We start from the raw sequence: 12522 nt of genomic DNA on the forward strand, positions 1-12522 counted from the left end.
GGTAAAGCATGTATCATCCCATACCTCATCTTAACCAATGAGCACAGCAGGGAGCTGGGCTGCTACCAGGTAGATGCATGGAGGCTGTCGGCATTGTCAGGGGAGAATGAGCTACAGGAGAGTTGGTCTAATTCCAAAGACTAAAGTCACAGGAGAAATGCTGGAGAAAAGTAGGATTGTAGTACTGGTGAGGCTGTAGCATACAAATACCAAGGTAACAGGCTTTATTAGTTCTGCTCGTCTTTTCTGTTTTAGGTAGTTTAGCTGTCGTGGGTTTTTTTTTGGTGTTTTTTTTCTTTCCCTTCTTGAAATGATGTTTTTTTGAATAAAAATATCTCTCAGATCCTTATCCTCAAATGACTAATCAGACTTGAACAGCTGAATAACTTAGCAACAATAAAAACCCAGCCATCTGGGAAAAGAGTTGTCAACTTTTCAGAACTAATGTAGAGGTATTCTAGGCACATAAACGAGAGGTTAAGATGGGTTGGATGATATTTTTGACATAGAGGGTGCTTACTGGTGTGAAGACTGAGTATACCAGTTTGAGCTGTCATGAGGATCCATCAAACAGGAGACTTAGTGAAAATTTAAATTGTGATGGAGAAAAAAAAATCCCTTCCCATGATTCATTTTCTACAACAAATCTTCAGTTTTACTAGAAGAAAACACGTTTTCTTAATTGAAAAGGATTCTTTGGCCACAACTTTTGCAAAAAAAAAAAAAACCAAAAAAAAGTCAGGGGAAAACGTAACTGTTGTGAGGGAGGATTATTTTCCTGGCACTGTGATTGAGCCTACACAGGTAAGGGTAAACTGTTCAGGTTAATAGAATACATTTAATTCTTAGAAAAGAGAACTGGCATATACATTTCTCATGGCAGCATAACTCTCTTAGAATTTAAGCATGTATATGCCTGTTGAAGGGCACTGTCAGATTGTACTGGAGACGATAGGACAAATTCATCACCAGAATAGTTCCAGTGTTCCTTCAAGTCTTAATTTATAGTTTAATTGAGAACTGCAACTTGCAGATCTGATGCAGATTTCCAGGGATTTGGATGAAAGCCATATATAGCCAGCATCAGAATCTGGCTATGACTCTTTTGTAATGTCTCTTTAACCCACGAGAGGAAGCTAGTAAAAGTTTTAGTTATAAAAGGCTAAGCCTTCAAGTTGCATAAATTAACCGTCCCACTGAAGTTGGTAAGAGTTTTGCCGATTTTAACAAGCTGAAGTTCCAACCTAAAAAGTGAATGAAAAAGTAAAGCAGGGCTAGGATTGACAATCATTTCCAAGGAACACTTTGGCAACTTGCAGATTAGTCCTAGGCAGTACTTACATCCTGGTTGGACATCTCCCAGTATGGCCTTTCACCGTAGGACATCACCTCCCACATTACAATCCCATAGCTCCACGCATCACTTGCTGAAGAGAACTTCCGGTAAGCTATAGCTTCAGGAGCAGTCCACCTTATGGGGATTTTTCCACCCTAGAAAAGATGTTGAAAATTTGTCAATATGACTAGAATACAGAATAGCATATGTTTAAAACAAGAGAAAAAACAAAACAACCCTGGATGCTGGGATTCAACATTCTGTTTTCTGTCAGTTTGCCCTGTCGACTTGCTGCAAGTGGAAAGGAAGAAATATACCTTTCTAGGAACTTAATAAAAATTTGGTTTGATTTGTAGTCTAATTCACCACATTCTAATTTGTTTAGTAAAAACAAAACTAAGTTCAAAGAATAGAAAGCATCTTAAATTATTCCTGTTTTTTCAGTCATATAATTAGTCTGAACATGCCTTCTCACTGAAAACATCCCAAGCCTGAAATTCCTAGTATATTGACATTTAAACTCTTCTTCCTTAAATGAAATAGAAATATTTATTGCAAAATGGAACACTGAAAGTACTTAATGAAATCATATAATCAGAAAAGAGACTATATGCTTTCTATGATTCTTTACTTTTTATAACATTTCTTAATTTTGTTGTGCCCTTTAAATATTCAGGTAAAGAGCAAAACAATTGTGTTTCTAATAGGCATTTTCTTAGGCTGTTCTGGAGCTTTTAAGCTAAAATCTAAGTGCTACCACCAAAAAAAAAAAAATCACTGTTAACATTCAATCAAGAAATTTTACTTATTCTTTACAAGACCACGGGATGAAGAACTTTTCTCTGACATCAGTAGGTTAAACCATTGAATCTCTTCTATTCTCCCATAGTTCATGTATGAAATCTACTTTAAATTATACAACAAAGTATTTTCTCTAGATAAATTTCTCATTTCAAAAGTATTCTTTTCAAAAGTATACATTTACTATCGTTCTGTATGTAACTCTTTAAATAAGCAGAGAGAGCAGTATGTTCTATGTGCCACTAGATGGCAGAAGGAGGCAGTCAGTAGATCTGGGCTCACTTAGCAGGAGTTGTTTTCAACGAGCAGAACAAGTTCTGCTCATTGTCATAATTGTATTTGTGACAGAAACCAAAGAAATTAACTAGAACATCCATTTGACAGTTGAAGAGAAGCCACAGTTAAGAACAAGTATGTAAATCTCTGTTAATATACTAAAACTTGCCTGTAAGCAGTTGAGTCCTGACTTCAGCTGACTGACAAGATATTTGTTGTACCAAAAAAGTGCTGAAAAGCAAAGTTCTCTGTCTGGAGTGAAACATCAGTAAGCTAACTTCCCATAAGTGAGTCTTGCGTGCTGTTGAAAAATGCATGGTTAACATTGATGCTGGAAGATAGTTATGATAGAAGACAGGATGTCCTTTGTATGATGCTACGATTTTTGCATCTGTTTTTTTAAAGCCTTTGCTTGCTCAGCTGTGGTTGAAGTCAGTGGCAAACCACTTACTGATTTTAGCAGCAGTAAGGTAAATCTAACACTTTATTTCATATTTCTGCTCAAGCACCTCCCCTACATCCTTTACTAAATCAAATAAACCAGTGGTCAGATCATTCTGGCATGTGAGAGATACAAAGGAGTTTATGCCCCATCTGCTGCCATCTCTGAGCCTCCCCTACTCAGCACTGCAGAATGTGATGCTCTTGAGCCCTTCCTAGTATACCTGTTCCCCTCACAATTGTGTTGCAATTGCAAATGCTTTTGAAGATGAGAACGAAGAATAGTTGACAAAGAAAAATCCATATTTTCTTTCCTTATCACAGGCATAACATCATGTTATTCACTCAGGAGATGACAGGAAAAAAAGTCTACAAGTTCAGACAGTAGATAAGACTTTGTTCATCAAGACAAAGTGATGAGTCAACAAATTAACTGAGTCACATTTCTAATTTAGAGAGTTTTATTAATCATGTGTCATTTTTTGAATTTTAATGTAACTAACTTATGTTGGTAATTAAAGATATACTTGCAGGGAAAACACAAACCTATACATACAAATAAAAGGTATTTGGATATTTATAGGTTTTACTTAATGTCTATAATAGAACATAGAGAATACAATAGGAAAATTATTTTTTAAAGCACATTCTTTTCATAAATTGGATTCATATTCAAAAATTATACCCTCAAAAGAGGTCACATCTTGACCAGCATTTGCAGCTAGATTTGTGACTATTGGCTAAGTAAGTTTTAAAGAATTTGACTGGACTCTACAACTAGTTTCATGATACAGCTTTTCTATCTATAGTGCTATACTAAAAGCTATGCCTTTTGGAGTGAAACAGTAGTGGCTCATTGAGTATGAAAATGAGAATGGAGAACAGAATCTTAACAAAATTCAAGATAGTTCATGTTCAAGACCATAAGATGTGTTCAGTGTTGTAATGTAAAATAAAATTATTTCCTGCTAGCTTTAATGACAATGTCAAGCAAAACCTCTAGAGTTTATACGATGGATTAATGTTATGTATGAAGATATTATATTCATAAAAATGTAAATGTCAATACTTAATTATGTTTGCAGAATAGCTTTTTATGCAAAGAAGTTGTTTTATTTATTGGAAAGCCATTCAAAAGGTGGAGACTACAATATGACTACCTTAAGAAATTTATAGAACTGAACAGCAGCAATAGCTGCTCACGTAATGAAAGAACGTGAAGTTTCGAATAGTTGAAAATATATTTCCTGTGTCTGATTAGAGTAATAAACAGTGCTGCTGATATTGGACACGTCTTTTTATATTTTGGTCTAACTGGGAAAAAAGCAAATGCAATACTTACTGTTTACATAATACCTAACCTTTGAATTAAGATAATTTATATATCATCTACATTCTACTACTGTAGCAATGAAATCTGTCATGGCTCTCAGCATCAGAGAGACCTTATGTAAACCCCTTTTGCTTTGAGGTTATTCTCTGTCTTTTTTGGGTTGGGAGGAAAGAGGCAGAAGGGGTGTTAAGAACCAAATTGTATTTCTGCCTCACATCATACATTAATAATGGCATCAGTTATAAGCTAATTTTATTTTTACGTGGTAACAGAACACTAACACTGCTATTCAAATAATTAGAATTTAGCTTTTTTTTCCCTGTATGCTGCTAGCCCAATAGTGTCTATCTCCTGTTTTTTTCTAGATTATAATTTAATAAGCGATTTTATTGTGCAGTGACAATAGTCCCCTTGCAACTAGAATATTAGGTTTGTATTGCTTAGTTTGTAGAACTGTTTAGAGATCAGCCCTTGAAATGAAATTTATCCCCTTGCTCACCCATACTCAGGCTCACTTTCCCTACAGAGTTGGCCACAGCAGTTTGCCACGTATTTAAAGACAGAATTGGAACTGCAGGTTGCAGAGTGCCTCATTCTTCACCTCAAGCTATGCATGAGAGAGATATGTCTCTTGGAGCTTAGAACAAAAAAAGTGCTTATTATCTGTTATGTGAAAAGACCCAGCAAGGCAACTGGCACTGACATTATGTATTATCCAGTGGGCCACAAAGTCTATTCTTTAGTCTGCATTTTTGTCATCTCTCATTTGATATTTTTTATTTTACGTTAGACATCTTTTTAAAAGACAAGAGGCAATAACAGCTTCTTTAATGAAATATTTAAACATATTTTAAAACTCCAGTCGAACAATGTAACTGGCAGCTACTCTACCAAGATGAAAGTCAGGATGTATCTGCAACCTCAAAATGCTTGATGTGAAAAATGTCAGAGAGGGCACAGAAGAAACAAAGGAAGTTGGTTAGATGGTCAGAACTTGTGGTATGCTCTGCTAGCTAATGAGAGATGCCACCAAGAACCTTCATACAAATCTGAGGGGAAGTTGTATGAGCTCCTACTGGGTGTGCAAAGACAGCAATACACATAAGCAGGCAAAAGAAGACACAGTGCATTGGACTCCTGATGTCCAAGACCAGCAGTGATGTGAAATAACGCCCGTTTCTGTTGAAAATCTTGCTCTGTGTTTTCCTTGAATGACAGAGAGGGATTGTCACAGAGCTGGCTGCAGCTTTACTAAATGCTGAGGTGCACAGACATCTAGAACTATTTCTGGGACAAAAGGTATTGAAATTTGTGCACCATTAGTCTAATTTAGTACAGTAATTCCAATACATCTGTCAATTACTATTCCTTTCTATATGACGTTACTAAATTGTGCAATCATTTTCCGTGATACAAGTGTAGTGTCTTTTTCTCCACCCCAAATGCCAGCAATGGGGGGGGAAAAAAAGAACTTCTCAGTGAAGACAGACAAACGTAATGAGAGAGATTAGTATTAAATATTGGCCACAATCCATCATTCTGTACAAAAGCCTTATGCCTTTTTACTTGAACAATGCCTTTATTTGCGCATGAGTCAATTTTTTTTCATGTGCAAATTTACAAATAGAATTTAGCATCCCCCAATCATAATTTAGAACTATTCAGTATTATCAACAGTCTTCTCTAGTGTCTATTGGAATATCAGCGAACCTACATGGCAAGATAACAAAACTGCTCTGAAAAGCAATTTCAGAATTTGTTCTCATTATGCCCAATTCCAATCAGTTCTACCAGTCTTTGATTTCCCTCAGAACTGAAATGAACAAAACCTCCTGATTTTCAAAAAGACTGGATTTGCTTTTAATGTCTGGGAAAATATTCATTTTCTTGCAAATATCCTGATTAACAAAACTGAAGTTAAATATGTGGAACTTGATTTTTTCCCCCCACGTTAGCTATCCAGTTTTTCAGAACAACTTATTTGTGATTTTGAGAATACGTCAATTTTAGTGAGTTTTAACTCCTAGAATACACATCTATTTTTGTCCTCAAAAAGGGGAAAAGCTGTTGATAGATGAAAATAATCGTTGCTTAAGACTGACAGAACTAAAATAGCCAAGATGAAACATCTGTCCACAGATCATCAGAAACACTTTATGTTAACTTGAATTAACACTAGACATATGGCAGGATACTTGTTCAAAATACTCCGCCCAACCTGCCATTTTGTCTTACTAAAGGTCATCAGTAAGATGTATTGTGTAGTGGTATACATACACACAAAATCTCCAGAAAGATAGATATATCCTACCCTATCATATTATAGTTCAAAAATTAAAGAATTAAAGTATTACTTTGCTAAAAATTGAAGAATTGTGAAATCAGGAACGCTCTCTAAATCAGCTGGGATTCTCATGAGTAGTAGTAGTAGCATTTCCTTTGAAACAAAAGATTTCAACATGCAGTCCCTTTCCTGTTCTGAGGCATTGATTTTCACTTGGGTTGAAAGATAAGAAGTAGTGTTATTAAAGTGCATACCTTTGACCCTCAAAATCCACATAAGCGAAATGGTAGTGAATATTTCTGACCACTTACATTTATCCTGCATTCACGTTGTACTGACAGTGCAATTTGAAGAACTTTATATCATGACAAAGATATAGTAAACTACTAAATACAAGTGGTTGATACTACTGTCTCTTGTGTAACCAACTGGACTACTACAAACATTTTTTTTCCTGTTAGCCACGATGATGCCTTTATATACAAGGTGTTCATTGAAAGACTCGAGGTTTTTACTCAAGTAGTTTAAGAATACATTTATTTTGTTTTTCAGTGAACAAAGGAGTTCATTCCAGAGATTGAACAAAAGAGGTCTGTGGTTGAAGATGGGCAGAGGTCTCACTCTTACAGAGCCAAAAGGTCAATGTGCTTTTTTTCAGATGACAAAGGAGAAAGAAATTAAAAAAGCAGAATAGAAAGACAAAAAAAGAGATAAAGGAGATTTGACTTTCAGAAGTTAACCACTTTACACATCACTGCTGACAGCTAGAGCTGATGGAGAGAAGCAAGAGCAGGGCTGTTCACAGCCTTAGGGTCGGGAGCCAGGAGTGGCTGCCATGCAGGCTGGACAAACACCCCACGGTGCCTGGGACACAAGCACCAGCATGGTGATGGCAATGGGTGCTAGCTACAGTTCTGTGAGCATCAGGCAAAGGCAAGGTATCAAGCCAAGGTGAATCCAACAAATCCAAACAACTTCAAGCCAACAGATCTGAGGCCAGTTGTAATGTTGTTGGACCAGAGATTGATGGCCCCAGGCTGAGCTGAAATATGGTCCTGGGTTCCATGGGCAGAGGTGAGGTGGAAAGTCACAGAAGAGGCCAGGCAGGCCAGTAGGGACTGGTGGTGTCCTCAGAGATCTGATAAGAACTAGACAATTGTACAAAGACTGATTAAATAAAAGTATTTTGCAAAACCTCTTTGAGACTGGACTTTTGAAAGGTAATGGCGAGACTGGTGGGGCCTAGGATTCTCATAACATTTTAGAGAGTGGGACTTTGCATTTCCCTAGGATTAAGAATGCACCAGTGAATTTAACAGTATTGGGTGCTTGGCCCTCAGTCACAGAGAAATCCTTTTCTGAAATTAAATATCAGAACCATGCATCTCTACCAAATCCAGTTTAGAAACTATACAACTCCTTGACAGTAATGATAGGAAAAAATGACATTTTTCTTGAAACTAATATTTCTGGCAAAGATCTATCTCTTTTCAAGAGCATCAATTTCAAGTTATCTGCCAGCTGTGTCAGCACAGCTCACATTACAGCCGTAACCAATTTCTGGAAAGTTATTCCTACAGAGTCCTTCAATCTGTACATCCAGGCTCTATCCACTTTGCTTACACAAGTAGTCCTACTGAAGTCAATGGAAAAAGTGGAAAGGATTGGTTACGAGATGCTTATTTGAAGGAAGCCTTGCATTTCAGCACTCTGTAACAAACAAATTCGCTACAAGGTCCATTCTTACAGCAGAAATGAGTTACTGAACACAAATACTTCTCTAAAGCCAAGTAATTTAAATTGAAAACAAAAATATTACTAGGCCTTTTGCTTTCTTAAAAGCATCAACTAAGACATCTCTGAAATGATGCCCCTGACTTGCCCAGGGCTTCACAAAGTGTTTGTTATCGGATCAAAAGTAAACTGTTACCCTGCGCCGCTTGAGCACTTCATGTCATTAACTATCATTAACGATTTCACAGCTAGTGATTTCCACATGCATATTTAGTTGACATGCACAACAAATAATGCTCATATTTCAGTAATCAAGTGGCCTCTCTCTGTGCTGCCATAATGCCCTGATCATTCATACTCTGCTGCCTTGCCTTTCAACCCCTGACATAGCTCCTTCCACACCATACAATTTGAAGTGGCCAATAAAAACTCAGAAGCAGAAACTTGAGTGAAATGGATTTAAATGTCAAATTAATGTCACACAGGCTCTTGAATCTCCAGTATACATTTAAGTATTCAATTCTTTGGGATGCTGTATTAGAAAGAATGCAGGAACCTAGATCCTGAATTCATATACAGCTTGCTCTGGGGGACACTGGGTTTTATTTATCTAAGTCTTCTTCAAAATTTTATTCTAGAAATGAGTTGGAAGTATGACAAAATTTAGGCTTTTCTTTTGAGAGTTACAGTGCCATACTTGGATACACAGATGATCAGAATTATTATGAGGCTGAGCTACTTTGCAAGTAGCATTGGTTTAGTTTTCATGCCAGCTACAACAGGAAGCGCAGAGGAGAATTAATATCTTGGTAAATGATGAATTAAATGTTCTGCTCACATTTTTGTGAGGTCACTTCTCATTTTATGCAGAAGAAGTTTGCTGGTTATTTATGTTTCAGTCAATTCATAGATAAGTAGCTGATCAAAAGATTGGGAACAAACAGTCAGAGAGAAAAGGTCAGTTCTTAGAGTGACATCTCCCAGGGACCAATGCTCATGTCTTGCTGGAAGTGTATGTAGAATCTACAATACGGGCTAGACAGCTAACACGTAAATTGTGCTAGTAACCCAAAGGTATTCATGGTAGCAAAGATGAAGATTGACCACAAAAAATTGCTAAAGAATCTTATGATACTGAGTTTCTAAGTGCTAAAACATCGCAAAGTTCAGCATCATAGTAATGCTCACAGAATAAAATGCTTCTAACTTTACATAAAAAAGTAACAGGGCTCTGTACTAAGCTATCATAGCTCAAGAGAGATCTTGCATTTATAACAGATAGATGGCTCTATAACATTATCAACTCCATACTCAAAAGCAGCAGACTGAAAGAAAAAAATGAAATGATCAGGAAAAGAAAAAACATAGCACTGTTGAAACCTAGTATATTCCTACATATTGCTCACTGATTGCAGTTTTGATCCCCCATCCCCAAAGGATATACTGAAACTACCAGACCTGTAGAAAAAGACAGGATAGGTATTCAAAGGTATGGAAACAAAGGTATTAAAAAAGGTCTATGCAATCCTGAATGTAATGGAGTGAATAATAGGTGGAGAATATATATTTGTGAAAGATACTATGTATGAAGACCTATATCTGATTTAAAGAAGTCTTTGAGCTGCAGACTGGTAAAAGCTCAATAACCAAAACTAAGAATGCATCATTGCATGTGCACTGTCTTATAGTCCTCCTTGAAATTCACTACTTGCATTTTGGATACACACTTCTGAGCTCACAAGCATTGCAGATGTCTGTGTTTGATCATTATTCCCTTCCTAACATCTTAATTCACTTGCAGGTAAAATATAAATATGTAACAGTGTAACTGGAAAAAAATGGATCATCAACATTTAAGGGGAAAGAAAGTTAAATAAAATGAAAAAGTTAAATTTAAAGAAAGAGCCTGAAGTGCAGTGTTCTTTGATGTGAGTATAATTGCAGAGGCTATCTGAAGGATCAAAAGACATTTGTTTGTTGTTGTTGAGTCTAAGACTACATTTCAAAATCTTTGTACAAGATCCCAACATTTATTCATATCCTTTATGACTAAACCTTTTGACAAAAGGAAATAAATAGTTCTACCGTTAGTAAGTTTTAACAACAGAAAAAGGACAAAGTACTAAGGAGATAAACCAGCAGACTGTTATCTGTAAAAGTACTGCCTTGAGATAGTGAAGGCTGGCTAGTGGATGAATAAGGTCTTATGTTTACTCCATGGAGGGATGACACTATCTTGTAAAGATTTTGGTCTTATACCTTTTATCAGCAATAAATAATTCCACTTTGAAAAAAAAAAAGGGAATGAAAGTATTCTCAGACTGTTGGGAAGCACACAAGTTTCATATCTCTAAGTGAGTCCACATGCTGCATAAAAATACAGTTTATATATTGTAGGGGAGATGAGAGAACAGATGCTGCCGAAGGCGAAGCAGCTGAGTCCAGGTCCATGGGTCAAGAAGCACGACAGGGGCCAGGGAACTGTCAAACACTGGACACCAACTCCTGCCTTCCCATCAGAGGACAGAGAGGGACAATGGTGAAGAATGGCTTGCCAAGGCTAGGGTGAGCAGTGAGGCTCAGCAGAAGAGGATGGTAGCAGCTGTTTCTCCTGCACTAGGCCAAAATACTCCCAGTGGTGCCCTGCTGGTTTCCAAAAAAAGAAAAAAAGGAGTGCATGAACAGCAGCTATGCTGCCGGCACGTCTTGTCTGTCTATCAGCCAGCCCCCGGCCAGGAGCTTTGAATCACCAGCAATTTCAAGAAGTGTGGATGACAGAAAGGTAGGGACAGGAAAGACATTGAAAACTAGATGAAATCCCTAAACATGGTGTCTACTGTCCCTTTAGGCACTGTTGCTTGCTAGCTGTCATGTTAGGAAAATGCAGGTCTCCCACTGCCTCATGTCTGTCAGCCCTCTGCAGAGATCTCAGGTTATCCGTTATATCCCAGACCTTTACATGTAGGCATCTGATCCTTTCCCAGTTTCCCACATATTTAATGAAAACCAGTATCTAAGCAAAGGAGAGAGATCATAGTATTTCTGCAGACAGAAAGGCAGAAGAGCTCGGTATGCAGCCACTCTTCTAGACCAGATGTCGGGTAGAAGGCAGTAGCTTGATGGCTGATAAGGCTGCACAATGTTGTGCACAACACACTGCCAGTTGCCAAAATAGGAAAAGATTTGGGCTACTGCAGAGATATGTATAGGGATGTGGAAAAGACTTATGAGTAATTTGATATTGTACGAGGCCACAAGGACATAGGAAGGATCTAAGCTTTACCAGGGAAGTGAAAGGGGTGTAGCACAGCAAGAAACTGAAGGTACTGTGAAGGTGCAGTGCAGAGACTCTGAGATCACAAGTGATGCTTCTGAGGATGCAGAAGAGAACGAGGATAACTGTAGCATGAAAATACAGTTGATTTATGTAAATTGAGTCCCAGGACACAAGGTTTTTGTTTTAATTTGTTTCCCAAGAAATAAATTTTTCCCTGTCCTCTGACCAACAAAGGTATATTCTGTCACAGCTGAAGTTACAACACAGCATTATCATACTGTAACTGCACAAACATCAGTGAAGCATATCACCAAAAGAATTACAAAGAAATGTATACATGAGAGTAGTTTTCAGTCCAAGTTAGAGGCTGCTTCACAGCAAAGTTTCTGATATTTCTATTTGGTCTAATGACATACTGGTATTGTCAATAGATCACTGCAGTGTAGTGACATGCAAATTGTTGAATAATAGGATAACCATCCTTTTAAAGAGGAATAGTTTGGCACAGAAATATGGTCGAGCCTTCCTGCAGATACCCTTATTCAACTAAATCTCTGTCAATTGTCTGAATAAAGGGCATTGGACATCCAGTTAGTTTCTGTTTCACAATCAGCAGCAGCATACTAAGACAAAGCATTAACTGATGCTTATAATGGCAGCTCTAGTCATACCAGTACAGCATTTATACTAATGTAATGTTGGTTTACAGACAGGGAGAATCTGTTTCTGACCTTTACAATAGCAACATACCTTAGTATTGCACTTCCTAGACTTTTGTACTTTTCTGTATCTTGATATATTTTAATTTAGGCTGTTCATGAACTGAGGTACATCCTGTCTTGTAAGTCAGTTGAATTTACTCCTTGTATTCCTCAGATGGCATAAAATTTTGAGTAATAACCTATTAGATTATCTTTTTCTGATGATGCAACATACTAAATCATTATCTAACTGATGATAAGGTAATGGGAATAACATATTAACATAATTTATCATCTCTGTACCTTGCTCAGGGGATATTTTACTTTATCATATAATAT

The 12522-nt window shown here is 37.1% G+C and overlaps 1 protein-coding gene across 1 annotated transcript in view; it reads right to left on the reverse strand.

Moving 5' to 3' along the window:
* Positions 1-12522, reverse strand: part of EPHA6 (EPH receptor A6) — a 497763-nt gene that overhangs the window by 13506 nt on the left and 471735 nt on the right. The window contains exon 16 of the mRNA XM_062003218.1: positions 1342-1491. Within this exon, the coding sequence (XP_061859202.1) occupies positions 1342-1491 (150 nt within the window). The remainder of the gene's footprint in view (positions 1-1341; positions 1492-12522) is intronic.

The sequence above is a fragment of the Colius striatus genome, chromosome 1, assembly GCF_028858725.1.
Source record: "Colius striatus isolate bColStr4 chromosome 1, bColStr4.1.hap1, whole genome shotgun sequence".
Lineage (NCBI taxonomy): Eukaryota > Metazoa > Chordata > Aves > Coliiformes > Coliidae > Colius > Colius striatus.